The 20486-nt window shown below is 37.7% G+C and overlaps 1 protein-coding gene across 9 annotated transcripts in view; it reads left to right on the forward strand.

Annotated features, from left to right (window-relative positions):
• Nucleotides 1–20486, forward strand: part of DNM3 (dynamin 3) — a 532818-nt gene that overhangs the window by 228154 nt on the left and 284178 nt on the right. For 6 of the 9 annotated variants that reach the window (XM_034666734.1, XM_034666737.1, XM_034666735.1 and 3 more), the window contains exons 13-14: nt 12406–12457; nt 13260–13289. In XM_034666734.1, coding sequence (XP_034522625.1) covers nt 12406–12457; nt 13260–13289 — 82 coding nt within the window. The remainder of the gene's footprint in view (nt 1–12405; nt 12458–13259; nt 13290–20486) is intronic. The other 3 variants (XM_034666736.1, XM_034666739.1, XM_034666742.1) reach the window with 1 other exon arrangement.

Genomic DNA, 20486 nt, shown 5'->3' on the forward strand with positions numbered 1-20486 from the left:
GCTAATACTACTCTATTCTCTTGGAATGCAGTTGCTTGTCTTCCTTTGTTAAAGTTTAACCTCTTTTCAAGTTTTCTGTGAGAATCTTAGATCACATCAGACCAAAATAATATTTTTTCTCTGAACATTTGGACCAATTACTATGCATAGGGCTTATTTGGAAAATGGTCACATACCCCCTTGACACACCCTTTTGTTATTTGACTCTTTTATTGTATGTGAACTTGGACAAGGATAGAAATGAATTTGCAAAAAAAATTTGAGCTAAAAGATAGTATGTTTTTTCTTTGAATGAATTCCATTGTGTTCTTATTTTTACAAAAATTTAAGCCTCTTATTATATACCTTTAAAGTTATCAGGTCTCAGAAAATTAAACTAAATAAACCTAATTTGGTTTTATGTGTGTTAGTGCTTTGGCAAAGCCTTCCACAGTGACTTGTGTGTAATAGGAATTTATACAATTAACGCACAGAATAAGAATATATAAGGTAATTATATCGTACATTTGGAACAGAAGCACTTTATTTTTTAGCTTTCTGTTACATCTTCACGTATTTATTCTTATGGAGTTTATTCTTTCTGTGTTATTTGTGTCTTGTGTATCTCACTAACCGCACTGGGTAAATTGGAGGCTTCTGATTACAAGGACTATACCTTATTTGTGTTTATATCTTCTACAGAGTACCTTGCAGATAACTGATGCCCTAAAACTTTTGACTTATGTCAAATTAAAGCATTATATATAGGTATGTTTTCAATATTGCAGATGTAGCCAACTAAGTACCTATCGCCAAGGCTTTAACTTGCAAGTCCTTACATGGTTTCCCATGAATACATTTTTATTTTTATTTATTTATATTTTTAAATTAAATTACATTAATTTTTTTAGTTTATTTTTTAAAATTCAAGTATACTTAGCATACAGTGTTATTTTCATTTCAGGTATACAATATAATGATTCAACAGTTCTTTTTTTTATTATTATTATATTATGTTAGTCACCATACAGTACGTCCCTGGTTTTTGATGTAAAATTCGATGATTCATTAGTTGCGTATAACACCCAGTGCACCATGCAATATGTGCCCTCCTTACTACCCATCACCAGCCTATCCCATTCCCCCACCCCCCTCCTAGGAAGATCGGTAGGGGAAGAAAGGGATAAAGAAAGGGGGGGTAATCAGAAGGGGGAATGAAGCATGAGAGACTATGGACTCTGAGAAACAAACTGAGGGCTTCTGATTCAACAGTTCTATACATTTTTCAGTGCTCATCAAAATAAGTGTACTCTTAAGCCCCTTTATCTGTTTCATTCATCCCCCCACCAGCCTCCCCTCTGGCAACCACCAGTTGGTTCTCTTTATTTAAGAATGTTTTTTATTGTATGTCTCTTTTGTTTGTTCATTTGTTTTGTTTCTTAAATTCCACATATGAGTGAAATCATATAGTATTTTTCTTTCTCTGATGGACTTATTTCAGTTAGTGTAATAACTAAGTCCATCCATGTTGTTGCAAATGACAAGATTTCATTCTTTTTAATGGCTGAGTAATAATCCATATTGTGTGTGTCTGTGTGTGTGTATAAAATACTATAATATAGTAATATATATAGTATAATAATACATTATCATGTAATATACAATACATATAATTATATTATATGTGTTATATATTACATCTTAATTATCCATTCATCTATCTATGGACAGGTGGGTTGCTTGCATATCTTGGCTATTGTAAATAATGCTGAAATAAACATAAAGGTATGTATGTCTTTTCAAATTGTGTTTTCATTTTTGTTGGGTAAATACCCTTTAGTGGAATTACTGGATCATATGGTAATTCTATTTTAAAATTTTAAGGAACCTCCATACTGTTTTCCTCAGTGGCTGTACCAGGTTGCATTCCCACCAACAGTGCATGAAGTTTCCTTTTTCTCTTCATCTTTGCCAGCACTTGTTATTTCTTCTGTTTTTGATTTTAGCCATTCTGACGGGTGTGAGGTGATACCACATTGTGGTTTTGATTTGCATTTCCCTGATTATTAGTGATCTTGAGCATCTTTTCATGTGTCTGTTGGCTGTCTGTATATCTTTGGAAAAATGTCTAATCAGGTCTTCTTTCCATTTTTAAATTGGATTATTTGGTTTTTGGATGTTGAGTTGTATAAATTCTTTATATATTTTGTATATGTACCCCTAATCAGATAAATCATTTGCAGTATCTCCTCCCATTCAGTAGTTTTTCTTTTCATTTTGCTGTTGGATTCCTTTGCTGTGCATAGTCCCAATAGTTTAATTTTGTAATATCAAATAAATTAGGTCCTATGTTTTTTTTCTAGGAATTTTATGGTTTCAGGTTTCACATGTAGGTCTTTAAACCATTTTGAGTTTATTTTTGTGTATGATGTAAGAAAATGGTATAGTTTCATTCTTTTATATGTAGCTCTCCAGTTTTCCCAATGCCATTTGTTGAAGAGACTATCTTTTCCCCATTGTATATTCTTTCCTCTTTGTGGTTAATTGACAATAAAAGCATGGGTGTATTTCTGGGCTCTCTTTTCTGTTCCATTGATCTATGTGTCTGTTTTTGTCCCTGTACTGTACTGTTTTGATTTCTACAGCTTTGTAGTATATCTTAAAACCTAGGATTGTGATGTCTCTAGCTTTGTTTTTCTTTCTGAAGATTGCTTTGGCTATTTGGGGTCTTTGTGATTTCATACAAATGTTAGTGTCATTTGTTCTAGTTCTGTGAAAAATGCTGTTGGTATTTTGATAGAGATTGCATGAAATCTGTAGATTGCTTTGGGTAGTATGGACATTTTACTAATATTGGTTCTTCCAATCCATGAGCATCACCTTGGTTTTTTATTCTTAGGTATTTAATTTTATTTTTTATTTTTTGAGGGGGGTGGGAGGAGCAGAGGGAGAGAAGGAATCTTAAGCAGGCTCCATGCTTCCACCCTGAGATCATATCAAGAGTCAGAAGCTTAACTGACTGAGCCGCCTAGGCACCCTGGTATTTTCTTCTTTTTGGAGCAATTGTAAATGGGCTTGTTTTCTTAATTTCTCTTTGTGCTATTTCATTATTAGCATATAGAAACACAACAGATTTCTATATATTAATTTTGTATCCTGAGACTAGTGAATTCATGTATTAGTTCTAGTGGTTTTTTGGTGGATTCTTTCAGGTTTTCTATATAAAGTATCATGTCATCTGCAAATAGTGACAGTTTTATTTCTTCCTTACCAATTTGGATGCCCTTTACTTCCTTTTCTTCTCTGATTGCTGAGAGTCGACATCTTGATTTTGTTCCTGTTCTTAGAAGACAAGCTCTTGTTTTTTCACCACTATGATGTTAGCTATGTGTTTTTCATATAAGGCCGTTATTATGTTGGGGTATGTTCCCTCTACATCTGCTTTGTTGAGAGTTTTTAGCATGAATGGATGTTGTAGTTTGTCAAATGCTTTTTCTGCATCTAGTGAGGTGATTATGTGGTTTGTCTCTTTTCTCTTGTCAGTGTGATGTACTGTGTTGATTGACTTGCAAATATTGAACCACTCTTGCATCCCTGGAATAAATCCCACTTGATCATGGTGAATGATCTTTTAATGTTTTGTTAGGTTTGTTTTGCTAAGATTTTGTTGACGATTTCTGCATCTATGTTCATCAGAGATATTGGCCTGTGGTTTTCTTTTTTTGTAGTATCTTTATCTAGTTTTAGTATCAGGGTAATGCTGGCCTCAGAATGAATTTGGATGCTTTCCTTCCTCTTCTATTACTTGGAATATTTTTTTTTAAGATTTTTTATTTATTTATTTGACAGAGATAGAGACAGTGAGAGAGGGAACACAAGCAGGGGGAGTGGGAAAGGAAGAAGCAGGCTCATAGAGGAGGAGCCTGATGTGGGGCTCGATCGCGTAACGGCGGGATCACTCCCTGAGCCGTAGGCAGACGCTTAACAACGCTGCCACCCAGGCGCCCCTATTACTTGGAATATTTTAAGAAGAATAGGTATTAACTCTACTTTAAATATTTGGTAGAATTCACCTATGAAGCCATCTGGTCTTGGACTTTTGTTTGTTTGGAGTTTTTTTTTTTTTATTACTGATTCAATTTCACTGCTGTTAATGGATCTGTTCTAATTTTGTTTCTTTCTGATTCAGTTTTGGAAGGTTACATGTGTCTAGGAATTTATCCATTTCTTGTAGGTTGTCCGATTTGTTGGCATATAATTTTTCATAATATTCTTTTGTAATCCTTTCTATTTCTGTGGTGTGGATTATCATTTCTCCTTCTTCATTTCTGATTTTATTTATTTGAGACCTCTCTCTTTTTCTTGATGAGTCTGGCTAAAGATAAAGAATTTTGTTGATTTTTTTCCCAAGAACCAGTTTCTGGTTTCATTAATCTGTTTTATTGTTTTTTTTTTAGTCTCTATTTCATTTGCTTCTGCTCTAATTTTTATTATTTCCTTCCTTCTACTGGCTTTGGGCTCTGTTTTCCTTTTTCTAGCTCCTATAGGTTAGGTTGCTTATTTGAGATTTTTCTTGCTTCTTGAGGTAAGCCTGTATTGCTATAATCATCCCTCTCTGAACAGCTTATGCTGCATCACAAAGATTTTGAACAATTGTGTTTTCATTTTCATTTCATTTCATTTTCATTACTCTCCATGTATTTTTTATTTCCACTTTGATTTCTTGGTTGACACATTCATTGTTTAGTAGCATGTTATTTAGCCTCCATGTATTTGTGTTATTTCCACTCTTTTTTTCTTGTGAATGGCTTATAGTTTCATACCGTGGTCAGAAAAGATCCATGGTATGATTTCAATCTTTTTGAATTTGTTGAGCCTTGTTTTGTGGCCTAATATGTGATCTATTCTGGAGAATGTTTCGTGTATACTTGAAAAGATTATGTATTCTACTGTTTTTGGATAGAATGTTCAAATTTATCTGTTAGATCCATTTGGCTTATTGTGTCACTCAAAGACACTGTTTCCTTGTTGATATTCTGCCTGGATGATCTATCCATATATTTTAATGGGGTATTAAAATTCACTACTATTGTATTACTGGCAGTTTCTTCCTTTATGTCTGTTAATGATTGCTTTATGTATTTAGTTGTTCCTGTGTTGGATTGTTGCCTTTATCATTATGTAATATCCTTCTTTGTCTCTTATTATAGTCTTTGTTTTAACATCTATATTGTCTGATAAAAATATTGCTACCCCAGCTTTCTTTTTGCTTCCATTTGCATGGTAAATGCTTTTTCCTTCCCTTCACTTTCAGTCTGCATGTATCTTTAGGTCTGAAGTGAGTTTCTTGTAGGTAGCCCATAGATGGGTCTTACTTTTTTTTATCCATCTGTCACCCAGTGTCTTTTTATTGGAGCATTTAGTCCATTACATTCAAAGTAATTATTGATTGATATGCACTTATTCCCATTTTATTACTTTTTTATGGTTCTTTTTGTAGTTCTTCCCTTTTCCTTACTTCTCTTGCTCTCTTCCCTTATGGTTTTATGTCTTTCTTTAGTGATATGCTTGGATTGCCTTCTTTTTATTTTTTTGCATGTCTATTACAGGTTTTTAATTTGTGGTTACCCTTAGGCTCATATATAACATCCTGTGCATATAGCAGTCTATATTAAGTTGATGGTCATTTAAGTGTGAAGCCACCCTAAAAGCACTAAATTTTTCTTCCCCCTCCCTTGTTTCGTGTATATGATGTTATAGCTCACATCCTCTTATTTTGTGAATCTCTTGATTGATTTTTATAGCTATAACTGATTTTAATGCTTTTGTGCTTTAACCTCCATAGTGGTTTTATATGTGATTAATCTAATACTTTTATCGTGTTTGTATTTAATTGTGAAATTTTTTCCTTTCACAATTTTCTTACTCTTGAGTATGGCCTTTTCTTTCCACTCAAAGGATTCCCTTTAATGTTTCTTGTAAGGCTGGTTTAGTAGTGATGAACTCCTTTGACTTTTGCTGTCTGGGAAATTCTTTATCTCTCCTTCTATTCTGAATGATTGCTGAGTAGAGTATGTTTGGTTGCAGGTTTTTTCCTTTCAGCACTTTGAATATATCATGCCACTCTCTGCTGCCCTGCAGAGTTTCTGCTGAGAAATCAACTCATGGACTTATGGGGTTTCCCTTGTATGTAACTGTTTTCTTTTCTCTTGCTATGTTTAAACTTTTTTCTTTATCACTACTTTTTGCCATTTTAATTATTATGTATCTTTGGGTGGGCCTTCTTAGGTTGATTTTATTGGGAGCTTTCTGTGCCTCCTGTTTCCTTCCACAGATTAGGGAAGTTTTCAGCTATTATTTCTTCAAATAAATTTTCTGCTCCCTTTTCTTCTCCTTCCGAGATCCCTATAATGCAAATGTTGTTATGCTTGATAATGTTGCTGAGTTCCCTTAACCTATTCTCATTTTTTCATTAATTTTTTTCTTTTTGCTGTTCAGTTTGGTTTCTTTCCTGTACTCTGTCTTCCAGCTTGCTGATCCATTCTTTAGCCTCCTCAAATCAACTGTTGATTCCTGTAGTGTATTTTTAATTTCATTTATTGAGTTTTTCATCTCTGATTGGCTCTTTTTTATATTTTCTATCTTTTTGTTGAAGGTCTCACTGAGATCCTCCATTCTTTTCTCAAGTCCAGTAAGTATCTTTATGACCATTACTTTGATTTTTTTTTTAAATCAAGCATATTCTTGTCTTTGTTTCATTTAGCTCTGTTGCTGTGGTTTTGTCCTATTCTTTAATTTGTGACGTATTCCTCTGTCTCCTCATTTTGTCTGTGTTTGTTTCTATGTATTAGGAAAAGCAGTTTTGTCTCCTGGATCTTGCAAGTAGTGGTTTTATGAGGAAGAGATCCTGTGGTGCCCTGTAGCACAAGGTCCTCTGTTCACCAGAACCAGGCACCTCAGGGGTGTCTCCTCTGTGGATTTCATGTATCCTACTGTTGTGGCTAAGCCTTCTTTGCCTTCAGTCCAGTCAGCTGCAATGTCTTACTTTACCTGTTCTGGGCAAGATTTAGTCCCTCTGCTGTTAAAGTACCAGCCAGGGGGCCCTGTGGGCTTGTAGTTGGGTAATGGGGCAGTCAGACTAAAGGCCTGCCCTCAGCCTATTTGTCAGGGCTGCAAAGTGACCCCAAACTGCAGGGCTCTCTCCCTGTGCTGCCTCCCGTGGGGTTTTTGTTGGTGGGTGGGGCTGGCATTTAGACCAAAATACCTGCCCCCATACTGTCTGCTGGGGCTGCAAATGCACTGATCAACAGGGTGCTCTCTTTGCACTGCCAGTTATAAGTTATAAGTGGCTGGGATGCAATGTAGTTGGTGTGTGTGGTTATTTTCCCCTCTCATCAGGATAGGAGTCACCTTGGAGTGGTGTCAGTTCCTGTTGGGGCTGCTTGCAGGATGAGATACAATAGGAGCCACTTTGAGGGGACTCCTGCAGAGTGGGGCAGGTTAGATGGGGTGAATCCGCAGGAGAATGTGGGGGTGGGATGCACAGCATCAACAAGATAGGTGGAGGGTATTGAAGCTGCTTTCCACAGGTATCTGGCTATCTAGGCTTGGGGTGGGGGTGGGTGCATGGGAAGAAATGGCACTTGTGAGCTCTTTTATTCTTGGAGAATTCTCCTAATGATCTTTGCCCCTCTAGCATGCATTCTGAAATTAGTAAATAAATCTCCTTCCTGTATACCCCATGTGCTTTTCAAACTGCTGCTTCTGTGCTTTATCTAGGTGGAATTATTTGCTGTACTGTCTCATTAATGGCAGGAACTCAGTTTCTTGTCCCTCTCTACATCTCCCATGGTGGAGCCTGCCGATTTTTAAAGTACCAGAGTTAAGCCCCACTGGCTGTAAAAAACTCATTAAGTTAAGCTCCAAAGGTTTTCAAAGCCAAATGTTATGGGGACTTGTATTATTAGTGCAGGTCCCTTGTGCCTGGGGTGCCTGGTATGAGGTCTTCCCCATGCTTGTGGTGTCCCTCCCATTTGTGGCTGGTCTCACCAGGAGTTTGGTTCCCTACCACCTTTGCCACTCTGACCTTTTTTGATGTGACCTCCTCTGTATGATTAACTGTGGAAAGTCTATTCTGCCACTCTTTGGGTCATTTTCTGCTTTGGTTGCACTGATGTGGCTGTTATCTAGATATGTTCATTGGATCAAGTGAGCTTAGGATCCTCCTCTTCTGTTATCTTCTTAGAAGTCCTCCCATTTTTAAATAAATATTTTAAAATACTGTTAGTTCAATCATCATTGCATATATAAGAATTATGATAAAGAATGTTTTCTAACTAGAAGTTTATTTTTTATTATGTTTCTTATGTAGTAACTTCAAGTATCTAAATGCATCTTTATAAGTATCCTTGTCTTTATGGGGCCAGTTGCTATGAAAAGATTATTCTTTCGGTCAAAAGTAAAGTTTATTTAGCATTTGGGTTTTTTAAAAAAGATTTATTTATTATTTATTTGAGAGAGAGCGCATGAGTGGGAGGGCAGAGGGAGAGGGAGAGAATGAATCTGAAGCAGACTTTGTGCTCAGTGCTGAGCCCCATGTGGGGCTCAATTGCACAACCCTGAGATCATGACCTGAACTGAAACCAAGAGTCAGATGCTCAACTGACTGTGCCACCCAGTTGCCCCATAGTATTCATTTTAATACTAATTCTTGATATTGGATTATAAAATAAATCTCTTTTTCCTCCTTCATATTCTTAGAATATGGTAGATCCTAAAAATGATTATTTAGTAGATGAAGGTTCTGTCAGTGGAAAGTCTCTTTACATAGTGTAGGTCATAAGCTTCTGAGAATAACTTTGCATCTCAAGGAATCTTGGATCTAAGAGGAACCTAAGAAATAGGTAAGCTAGTCCCCCACGCCTTGTCTCTGTCTCTCTGTCTACACACAAATACACACAGACACACACATACACACACACTCACACTTTATAGATAAGGCACTGAGGTCTGTATGGGCCATATTCTTTGCTTAAGGTGGCACAGGGAGTCATCATCAATCTCTGTCTTTGCTTTATGTTCTGCTATTTTGTGATTTTAAGGGAATATACATATAGTTCAAGGGTCCCCAATAGTTTTCCTGCTTTAAACACCTGTGGGTCTACCATAGTTTGAAATTATCACTACTAGTAAGTGCTTTATTTTAAAACATTTCCCCTTAAGAAAACCCTAAACAATAATTATGGTACTTGGAAAGGATGACCATAGCCATGAAGGTGGCATGAACAGTACAAGTGTAGCTGGTCCCAGTTCTTCCCTGAAGAGGAGAAACCTGCAGGCCCTGGAGAAAGAAAGGATGGCCAAGATCTGAAGCCCCAGAAGAGAAATACTTTAGACACACTCCATGGTTCAGGGCATGGTGGGCAGCCAGAGGGCAGCGTGGGCACATCAGACCCCTAGCCACAATCTAACACAAACTTTATCTCATTTATAACCTTATCACAAAAACCTGAATAATGTAGATTTGGATTATGTAAAGAAATGGTTGGAAAGAAATGAATTTCATAGTGATTAGGGAAGCAAGCAATTAACTAAAAACTAGAAAAATAACAACAAACAATGAGGAGCGGAGAAGTTCAAACCCTGAAATTAGCAAATTGAAAAACCAAACAAAAAAATGTACACAAAGTATCTTTAGTTATCAAATAGTGTGTGCCCTTTTACCACTCATGCCTTCCCCAACCTCATTTGAATGTAGCGTATGTTTCTTCCTGAGACTGAATGAAGAGAAGCACCTAAATACGTCACGGTAGATTACAAAAGATTGCTATTTTGAACAGCTGCTCTAAGTGTGTGATTTGTGATGTGCTACTGAACCACAACATCCCATCACTTTAAATGGTTGATTGATGACTTTAATCTACGTTTTCTCTATTTTAGACGATTTCATTAATTTCTAAAACGGCTTCTATAAACTATTAAACAACTAGTGAGAGGGTTCAGTATTGCTTTTCCGAATTACCAGTGACTTGTGTTTTCTTGTGTCAGTAGGTGTTTACTCCTGGATCCACTGAAAGAAAGCCTTCATTCTTTTGAAAAATAGAGGAACATAGCACATAAATATCTGGGCTCCGGGTTAAATTGCTGGGGTCATATCTGGCCCTTACTCCTTCTGCGCTTGTGTTATAATGATATCAGTTTCATTGGACTTTTCATTCAACAGATACTCATTGAAACCAACTATGTGCCGAGTAGTTTCTAGGCACTGGGGACATGGAACAGACAAAATCCTCTGCTCACAAGGAGCTTATGTTCTAATGGAAGAAGACAGAAAGTAGATATACACAAAAATCAGTAAACTACATAGTATGTGTGAAGGTGTAACGTGCCATAGAGAAAAATAGAACAGTATAAAGCAGATGAAAGTTCTGGAGGAAGGGAGGGATGTGATTTTGAATAGGGTCATCATGGTAGGTGTCATTGAAAAGATAAATTTGAACAAAGATTTGAAGAAGGTGATGTCGAGAGTCACGCAGTTGTATGGGGAATGAGTATTCTAGGCAGAGGGAACAGGTAGCAGCAGAAAGGCTTTGAGATGGGGTCGTGCTTGGAAGGTTCGAAAAAAAGAAAGGAGTCATTGTGGCTGGATCTCTCCAGTGAACAAGGTGGAGAGAGTAGATGATTCAAAGAGTCAGAGGGTGGTACAGTTGAGTAGGGCCAGTGGACCATTGTAAGGTCTTTTGCCCTGAGTAGAATGGTATTGCATAGTAGTATAGAATGTTTTGAGCGGAAGAATGGCAAGGAACCCCTTTTTAAAAGGATCACTTTGGCCTCTGTGTTGAGAATTGATGTTAGGGGGACAAGTGTGGAAACAGAGACCAGAGTAAATGATAACAATACAAATAAGAGATAACCCTGGCTTGGATCAATGTGGTAGCCATGGGGGTGGTGAAAAGATGTTGAATTTTATTTAATTAAATTAATTAATGTATTTTTTAAAAAGATTTTATCTTTAAGCAATTTCTACCCAACATGCAGTTTGAACCTACAATCCGGAGATCAAGAGTTGCATGGTCCACTGACTGAGCCAGCGAGGCACCCTAAGAAGTTGAATTTTATTTTATTTATTTTATTTTTTAAAGATTTTATTTATTTATTCATTTGACAGAGATAGAGACAGCCAGCGAGAGAGGGAACACAAGCAGGGGGAGTGGGAGAGGAAGAAGCAGGCTCATATTGGAAGAGCCTGATGTGGGGCTCGATCCCATAACGCCAGGATCACGCCCTGAGCCAAAGGCAGGCACCCAACCGCTGCGCCACCCAGGCGCCCCCAGATGTTTAATTTTAAATACATTTTATTTTATTTTAAAGATTTATTTACTTGAGAGAGAGAGAGAATGTGCGCATGAGTTGGGGCAGGGGGAAGAGAGGTAGAGAGATAATCTCCAGCAGACTCCCCACTGAGCATGGAGCCTGGTGTGGGGCTCGATCTCACCACCCTGAGATCATGACCTGAGCCAAAACCAAGAGTGGGACACTTAACTGACTGAGCCACCCAGGTGCCCTGAATTTTAAATACATCTTAGAGAGTAGTGGTAATAGCATTTGTTCATGATTGGATATGGAGTGTGTGTGAGAGAGACGACTCAAGGAGCACTTGGAAATATGGAATTGCTACTAATTGAAGAGGGGAAAACTGTGGTGGAGCAGGTTTTAGGGAGGAGATCACAAGTTCGGTTTGGCATATTAAGTTTGAGATCCCCATTAGATACATCCAAGTGGAGAGAGTGAGTTGTCAAAAACATTTGAGTGTGGGATTAGGGAAATAGGTCCAAGCTGGAGATCACTCTAGGAGTTGTCAGAATGTAGTAGAATTCAAAGCTGTGAGATTACTATTACAAAGAGTTTGGGATCTGGAATCAGACTACTTGGTACTACCACTTATTAGCTGAGTAACTTTGGGAAAGCTACTTTGCTTCTCTGTGACTCATTCTATCTGCCTGTAAAATGAGAAGAATCATAGTAACTACTTCATGGAATTAAAATAAAAATTTACATCAAAATCACTAATACCTGTAAAACACTTCTTAGAACATATACTCAGTAAATGTTAACTGTTAATTTTCAGTGCAACTATTCTCTATATCTACTAAGACATCACAAATACTTGCACAGACTCATGTGATTAATGTAGCAATACAGCTTTTTACCCAGTGATGTTATGTTTTTGGTTTGGGTTGGTTAATTGGTACTAATTCCCCTGAGTTGGTTTTGCTTCCAGAATTAAACTGGCCTGGATATTTGTTATTTGCTCTGCCTCAGTTGTTGATACATTTTGAAAGCCTGTATATATTTTAATATGTGTTACTTGTTCCAAAAAAAGTCTCAATGAGTTTCTTCAGTTCTGGTTTCCTTTGCTTTTCTCAGTGCTCAGCAGAGGAGCAGTCAGGTTCACAAGAAAAACACAATTGGAAATCAGGTAGGAATTTTTAAAATAATCAGTGCATGCATGCCCCAAAGAATTTGAACTCAGTCGCTTGATTATTTTTTAATGCAAATTAATAATGTGCAAATTTTGCTGAAAATGCAGCCTTTTGTTTTGTTTTTGCTTGTAAGGTTTTTGGAGTGCATTTTTTTTTTTGCTCTTTTATGCATTTAACTTTGTCGATTTATTTTAAATAACTTTTCTGCTATTTGCTCTGCTTTTCAAAGTTGCCTCCTTGTGTCCTACTTTGCTTGCTTATGTTATCCCTAAATTTGATTTAACATCGAATCTGTGAGTCAGTTCAAGGTTAAAATATGGTGAGTAGTTGCATGAGCTCCTGGTGCTGCTGACTAGTTCACACATTTGCACAGCTTGGTAACAGTGAAGGGACAGCTCATAAAGAAGGCAGTTGTTGGATTTAATCTCTGCCACACCAAATTCCTGTTGGTGAATGAAGATGTTAATTCCTAAGAAGATCTGATCTTTTGAGTTTTTGTGTTTTGGGCTGACCGGCTGTCTCTGACTAATAGCGCTCTGCAGAGATTGCATTAACTCTGACAGTTTGCTGTTTCTTTTATGTTTTATGTGATAATGAATATTTGCATTGTTATTTCTTTTCAAGTCAAAACAATGATGATTTTATAGTTTTTTTTAAATTCAGAGGTACCATTATTGAACAAATTGAAACCTCTGCTCTAGAAATTTTTCCATTGTTTTGAAAGGAGAAGAGGTAATAACAGACTTTATTTTAAAAACTTTTTTCTGAACTAAAGCATATAATTCTTTGCTATTTCAGGGAACCAATCTTCCGCCTTCAAGGCAAATTGTACGAGCTAAGTTCTGTAAGCTTTACTGTTGCTTTTTCATTTAGCTTCCCAAGGGCACAGTTTGTCTTTAACTGATTAACTCAACTAGCGCTTGCTACTAATTTTTTTAAACTTAGGTTGTCTTGTCCGTAACACTGTATCATTGAAATAAAAATCCTCTTAAGAGGGTTCATCCCTTCACTGCTAATAACTTGCTGTGATTGAAAGGTATGAACTAGTAAACTCTAAAATGCTGTAGTAATAAACCCTTAACACTGTGGGTGCTTTGATATTTCTCTAATTTTAATGGGCCTTAAAATAATTAAAATCATTAATGATCTTCATCTCTGTCCCTTTATGCTATGTTGTTACAAGGTGTAAGCCTTTCTCTGCAACTTGTATGATAATATTTCCAATAAATGTAGTTGGTGCTTCTAAAAGGTGGGTGAATATTAAACATCTGATTTTGATGTATTTGTTGATAAGCCTACTCAATTACAATTATTTGTATTTATTAAAAAAATAAAACAAAACCCAAATTACATCAATTGCTATCTTACATGGCTTTAAAGTTGAATCTTTTAAAATCAGATACTGTATCTTCACTTTATGGAAGTGTAAAGATACTGTCAAATTACTGGCATAGGCATTAAAAAACCCCAAAAAACCAAAAAACATTACACTATCATTTTTACCACAGATGAAGCAGCCTTAAAGTCTTTCTTCCAATCGTGCTCAAGTTGAGAATGAGATTGGAGCATGGGCCAATTATTTGCCTCATGATGTTTTGGAAGAAACAGTCTTTGAAACTAGGCATTCCTGGGTTCAGATTCTGCTCTGTCATTTAGTAGCCATGTGACCTGGAACAAATTGAACCTGAGTTTGCTCAGTTGTATGATGAGAAGAATGAAAATATATCTGTAGGATGATTGTGAGAATCAGAAATAATTTACATAATGAGGTTTGCAGCTGGGTACTGGTACTTATGGGTACTAGTACTTACGCCTTGCAAACAGTATTTACCTTGCTCTCAGCAGGTAGGTGCTGTTCTTGAAACTTTTGGGAGAAAAAATATAAAATATAAGAGAATTTAAAAAGTTATAAAATGAGAACCATGAAACATTTGGGAAAATTAGAAGGTATGGCAAATTATTCTGATGATTGCAATGCCCAGATTAAGGCTTGATGTGTAACGGATTTATTTATAAAACTTTCCTCATGGTCAGAAGCTCTAGCTCATAGAAGTTTATACTTATTGGAAAAGCAATAGTATAGTGGCATAAATGCATATTTTAAATCAGATCTGAAAGGAAATTCAGAACAGTTTTTAATTATATATTGCTTCCAAATGCTGAAATAATGCTAATTGTGTTTCTGTGACTTTACTTTTGCTGAGTGCTTCAAAGCCCACACATTATGTAAGTCTTAAAATTCAAGATAATAGAATTGGGTGAGTCTTAGAATACAGATCCCTACCGAAAACCCTTGGGGCCAGATGTGCCTTTCATGTCAGCAGAACTTCATGGATTTTGGAAAAAAATTATATTGCATACATCATATATTACCCAATGTTCCTGTGGGGTCAGAGGCAACACCCATTAATTAAACACGTTATGTTTCTGCAGTAAAACAAATAAACAGTCACACTAAGTATATTAAATGAGAGATAAACATTTTCATGTTGGGTTAGATTTTGGTGCAAAATTTTTGTTTTGTTTGTTTTATTCACTTTTAATTTTTTTAGACAGGGGGAGAGAGAGGTGGGGGAGGGGCAAAGGGAGCGGGAGAGAGAAAATGTTAAGCAGGTGCCAGGCCCAGCTCAGAGCCTCACTCAGGTCTCAATCTCAGGACCCTGAAGTCATGACCTTAGTCGAAATCAAGAGTCGGCCACTTAACTGACTGAGCCCCCCAGGTGCCCCTATTCATTTGTTTGTTTTAAAACAAAAATCTTTTACTTTGCAAGTAAGAGGTTATGAACCTGAATATCTTATATTCCAGGATCAAATTCAGTAATTACATGCAATACAGTATATTTTAGAGAATCTTTTATTGTTTTTTGCTGCTTAGCAGGAATGAACTATAATTACTGAAACAATTTTCTTTATGAATCTGAATGTCTGAGGTTGATTTGAATTTGTATAAAAAGTTTTTGCCTATTAAGAAGCTCAAAGCTGGGGACCCTTGGAGCCTCGTCTCTTAACTGATGCTGACTTTTACTGTTGGCGGGGCTGAATACCCTGTACTATCCCTATAGGTGGTTCATCCATTCTGATATTCCCTTAGGGCTCCTGGTTGTAGGAGACTCTGCCATACAGAGTCTGCTCTGAAATATTTTGGAAGGAATTAAGGAAAGTAAAACTTCTCTTTAAAGACAATCCCATTCATTTTTGGCTGCTTAGAAGTTTGTCAGCTTGAAAGTTCTACAATTGGTGTCAACATTTGCCCCAAAGAATGTGAGCACACAATTAGTTGAAAGTTGCACTGCCCAGTAATTTAAATGTAACCTTCATTCATCCCTTCACTCATCAAATATGTATTCAAAACCTATGAGTACGAAAAACTGTGGTAGATGTTTAGAACAAAATGATGAGTACATCATGGGTCCTGTCCTCGGGGACCTCACAGCCCAGTGGGGATGATGGTAAGTAAGCAAATTGAAGTCGGCCTCCTTTTTCAAGGCTAGCTCCTTCTAATCCTTCAGGTCTCTGAAATGTCACTTCTGGAATAGACTTGCCCTGGCCATCAGATCTAAAATCATCTTCCCTCCCTAATGTCTCGATGTTATCTACTATCTTCTTACCTTGTTTATTTATTTTTTCATCTTCCTTTACTAAGACCTAAGCTCCATTAAAGCTATTTATTTTTTATGTGTGTGATGCGGAAAGCCATGGGGTAGCATTGTAAGGTTTTAAGCACAATCATAACATTTTAGCAAGATCATTCTCCCTATAGGTGAAAGGTTCTGAAGGGCGGACAAGGTTAGAAAAAGGAGACGAGTGAGCAGGCTATTGCAGACAAGAGATTATGGTGACCTGGGCGTGGCAGTTTGTGCTGGATTTGAGGAGAAGCTGATGCATTCAGGAGGGTTTGTGACGAACCGGATGTTGAGGAGAGGGCTGGGCATGGTCAGCAGCACTGTTTAGATACCTGATTTAGGCACAGGTGAGATAGTGGTGCTCTTCATGGAGAAAGAAATATGGTGAGAAACTCAGATTTGGATTCAGAGTTAGGAAGGGTAGATACGTTGCGTATGAGTCACTGTGGGAGACAGGAGTAAAAATGTCCACAGGGATGTCGAATAAAATTGTCTAGAGTTGAGAAGAGACAGAGAACTATTTATTCCAAAGGTAGTAGGGAGCCATTGAAGGGTTTCCAATTGGGGAGGGATATCATTTGACTTGTATGGTAGAAAGATCCATGTGTCAATCACATGGGATGATTTGGAAGAGTAAAACTAGAGATGTGGAAATTAGTGAAGATGTTTTTGAAGTAATTCAGGTAAAATACAAATGTTGGTAAGCAACAGGTATGTAGAAGGGACAGATCCAAAATACATTTAGAAGGTGAGAAGAGTTATAAGCAGTTGTGGAGTTGGGAGGAGGGTTATCTTTCCAGGCTATGGCTAAGAGGATCCACTGACAAAGGGAATGCAGGAGAAGGAGAAGCAGATTTCAGGGGAGATGAGAGAAGGTGGTGATTTCAGTTTCAGATACATTTTTTTTGTGCCTACTGAGATGTCAGTAGAGTTGAGGTTCAAGACTTGTCTAGACTGGAGATATGTTTTACAGCCATCAATATATACATGGTAGTTGAAGTCAAGGGAGTATATGAAATTGCCTCCAAGGATAAAAGCATGGAAGAAAATACTGGATTTAAAGGATAATGGAGAAATAAGAGTTGGGGCAGAATGAGGAACTGAAAAGGAGTCTCAGAAGTGAAAGAGAGGTAGGAAAACTTGGAGAGTAGTAGTACAATGAGAGCCAAGGGAAGAGATTATTTCAAGGAGGGAATGGCTAATTAGTAATAGATGTTTCCTAGAGTTCAAGAGACACTGAGGAAGTTGTCAAAATACGTGGAGTGGTAGAAGGTCCTGTGCGATACTGGGGATCACCTGAGGCTGCACTAGTCCTTTTGGTCTTGTGAATTACTCTCCTACTCTACAGCTAGAAGGTAGCATTACTCTGGTACCTTACAGCTCAAAGGTCGCATAAAACTGAGAAACCAGACAATGGAATTGATATCCTCAGCTGGGTTTTTTCCAGGGAAGCAGCAAATAAAATCAAGAGAACAGAAGGGCTAAAGTTTTGAAAAGAGAGGTTGAAATAAAGGATTGTATAATCTCATATGAATAATTTCGATTGATGTATTAGGACATTAGTCAGGACAGGTCTACCAAGTAACAAGCAACCCCAGAATTTCAGTAGCTTAGTATAATAACAATTTAATTCAATGAAGGTCATTCCAGTGAAGCTGGTGGCAGGGGTGGGGGACTTCCCTGCTTTACATGATCAGTCATGGACTTTAGAACCCTCTTTATTCTTCCAGCAGATGGGAAAGAGAAAGAAGCTTGAGGGAGGGAAGGGTTTAAGGACCAGCCTGGAAGTGTCACACATGTTTTGCGTTCCTGTTCCATTGATTGACCAGAACTCAGTCATTTGGCCTCACCTAATTACAGGGGAAACAGAAAAATATAATCTGAACTTGTGCCCAGAGTAAAGAAAAGACAAAAGATGGTGTTGACTAAAAACTGAAAGGAAATGAGCAAGCCAGAGCACTGGGGAGTTTACTGAACTTGGAGAAAAAGTGTACAGTAGTCCCCTTTTATCTGTGGGGGATACATTCCAAGACCCCCAGTGAATGCCTGAAATGTGGGTAGTACCAACCCCTACATACATATTTTTTTTCCATACATACATACCTGTGATAAAGTTTAATTTATAAATTAGGCACAGCAAGAGATTAACAATAATAGCTAATAATAAATTAGAACAATTATAGCAATATACTGTAAAAAAAGTTTTGTGGATGTGGTCTCTCTCAGAATATCTTATTATACTGTAGTCATCCTTCTCGTGCTGACAAGGGATGATAAAATGCCTATGTGATGAGAAGAAGTGAGGTGAAAAACACAGGCACTCTGGCGTGGCGTGGGGTACTACTGACCTTGTGATGATAAGTCAGACGGAGGATTGTCTGCTTCTGGGCTACAGTTGACAGCGGGTAACCAAAACCACAGAAAGTGAAACCTCAGATAAGGGAGGACTTAACATACCAGGATGAAGGGGAAAATGTGATAGGGTTGGAGGTTGAAGTCAGTGAGTGGGACGTTGTATCTCAAGGTGGGCAAGAGAATGCATGCCCCCTAAAGGTCAGAGAAGTTATTAGAATAAGAAGGAACAGACACCAGAGGAAGGGAATGACAAATGATAACTGCAGATATTTGTAGAACATTGTTTGTCCTCAGAAGGTGTGTGTGGCTGAAGAGAAATGGGGATGAAATTTCATGGATTTAAGGTGTAGGATATATTGAAGCCAGGAGGATTATATTGCTGATAATCTATTCTTTTAGTTACAAGAATCTAGGGCAGGAAGAGACAGCTGCCATGCTCGTTGGCCCAGACTGCATCCAATTAGGAAGTACTCAGGAAGAATTGTACAATTAGGAAGATTTTTTCTTTACACAGGGAGCAGAGCAGGTGCTTGCAGGAGCCTGAATATCAGGGTACCTCCCAGTCCTGGGCTTCTTGTCTGTTTTGTTTTCCATCAATGTGCCTTCTACTGCTAACTTTAGACTGGAGTCTGAAATTTAGCTTTCCCAAAGTTACAAGTCTCCAGACAACTGGATTCCCAAACTTGAATTGTTGTCTGCAAGCTGAAGAGACCTTTCTTAACAGAACAGGGTTTTGTTCCTCCCTACTTTCTTGAAATCTAGTCTCTTTTCTGTAGGATCCCCTACAGATCTCAAAAAGTTGTTGACACATCCCAACATCCTGAAATTTGCCTAGGAAGTCCCCTAGTTATTCAACCTCTGTAAGTACATGGTTTGAGACCAATGTTAAAAGAGGTGAGAGTTTGCTCAGCTAATTCATAACTGGTTAAGAAAGATTGCCAAATTCCTAGGCTACAGCAGAACCTGTAGCCCAGCCCTCTCTCCTCCTCCCTCCGTTCAGCTAATTCTACCTTTCAGGGTCTGCCACTCAACTCCCACCCTCACCTGACTTTCTGGTATTAACGTCTAGATCAGGATTCTTCCAGGTGTAAATTTCAGAAAAATTTAACGGACACGAACTTGGGAAAAAAGTGACTTAATTAGTTTGCATGTCTGAATATTTCAGAAATAAAGTTAAGAACTATTTAACCCATGGTTCAAACAGTGTCAGAATGAACTGGTTTCATGAACCATGACGAACTGTTTGAGCCCTTTCCATGTTTTGCTTCTGCTTTGCTGTTGGCTCTGCTCTTGGGTCCCACAAGAATGCACTATGACAGCTATCAGCCCCTAGGGGATTTCCTGCTTTGAATCCAGCAGAAATAAATGAGTCTTCCTCCCAGAGGTTTCAGAAAAACTTCCGAGGTTCTCTCTGAACAGGCTTGGATCTGCGCTCATTTCCGAACCAATTACTGTGGCCTGAGAGTGAAGTGTTGTGATTGGCCTAGGCCGGGTCACGTGGGCTGAGACGTGGGGCTGGGCTGGGCTCCTCTGACAATAGTCGGAGCTGTTGTTGGAAGAAGAGAGAATAGACACTGGAGGATGTGTGTCAGAGGTGATGGCTACAGGTACTTTGTTGAGCACTGTTTGTCTTCCCCACAATTTAATTTGGATGATAGGATTCTTAGGTATATTGTCTTAAAGGAATATAACATGGTTAATACTGCATTAAAACCCTGTGGTTCACCTTTACTGATTAATGATTTTTTTCCTGTTCATCCTCTGACTTTCTCTTCCTTTCTTCTTCCTCTTTCTTTCTTTCCAAAAAAAAAAAAAAGCAAAACAAAACAAAACAACCGAAACCCCAAAAAACAACACTATTTGTATTGACTATATTCAGCTGAGAGGTAGCATAGTACATTGGTTCTTCAGAGCTGGAATTCGGAAGCCACTGTGTGGCCAGGAGCAAATTGTTCAACTTCCTGTTCCTCAGGTTTCTAAATAAGGTGATAAAAATAGTAACTGCTTCATGAAGTTTTTGTAAGTATTAAATGAGATAATACAAGTT

This window comes from Ailuropoda melanoleuca, chromosome 8 (genome assembly GCF_002007445.2).
Source record: "Ailuropoda melanoleuca isolate Jingjing chromosome 8, ASM200744v2, whole genome shotgun sequence".
Classification (NCBI taxonomy): domain Eukaryota; kingdom Metazoa; phylum Chordata; class Mammalia; order Carnivora; family Ursidae; genus Ailuropoda; species Ailuropoda melanoleuca.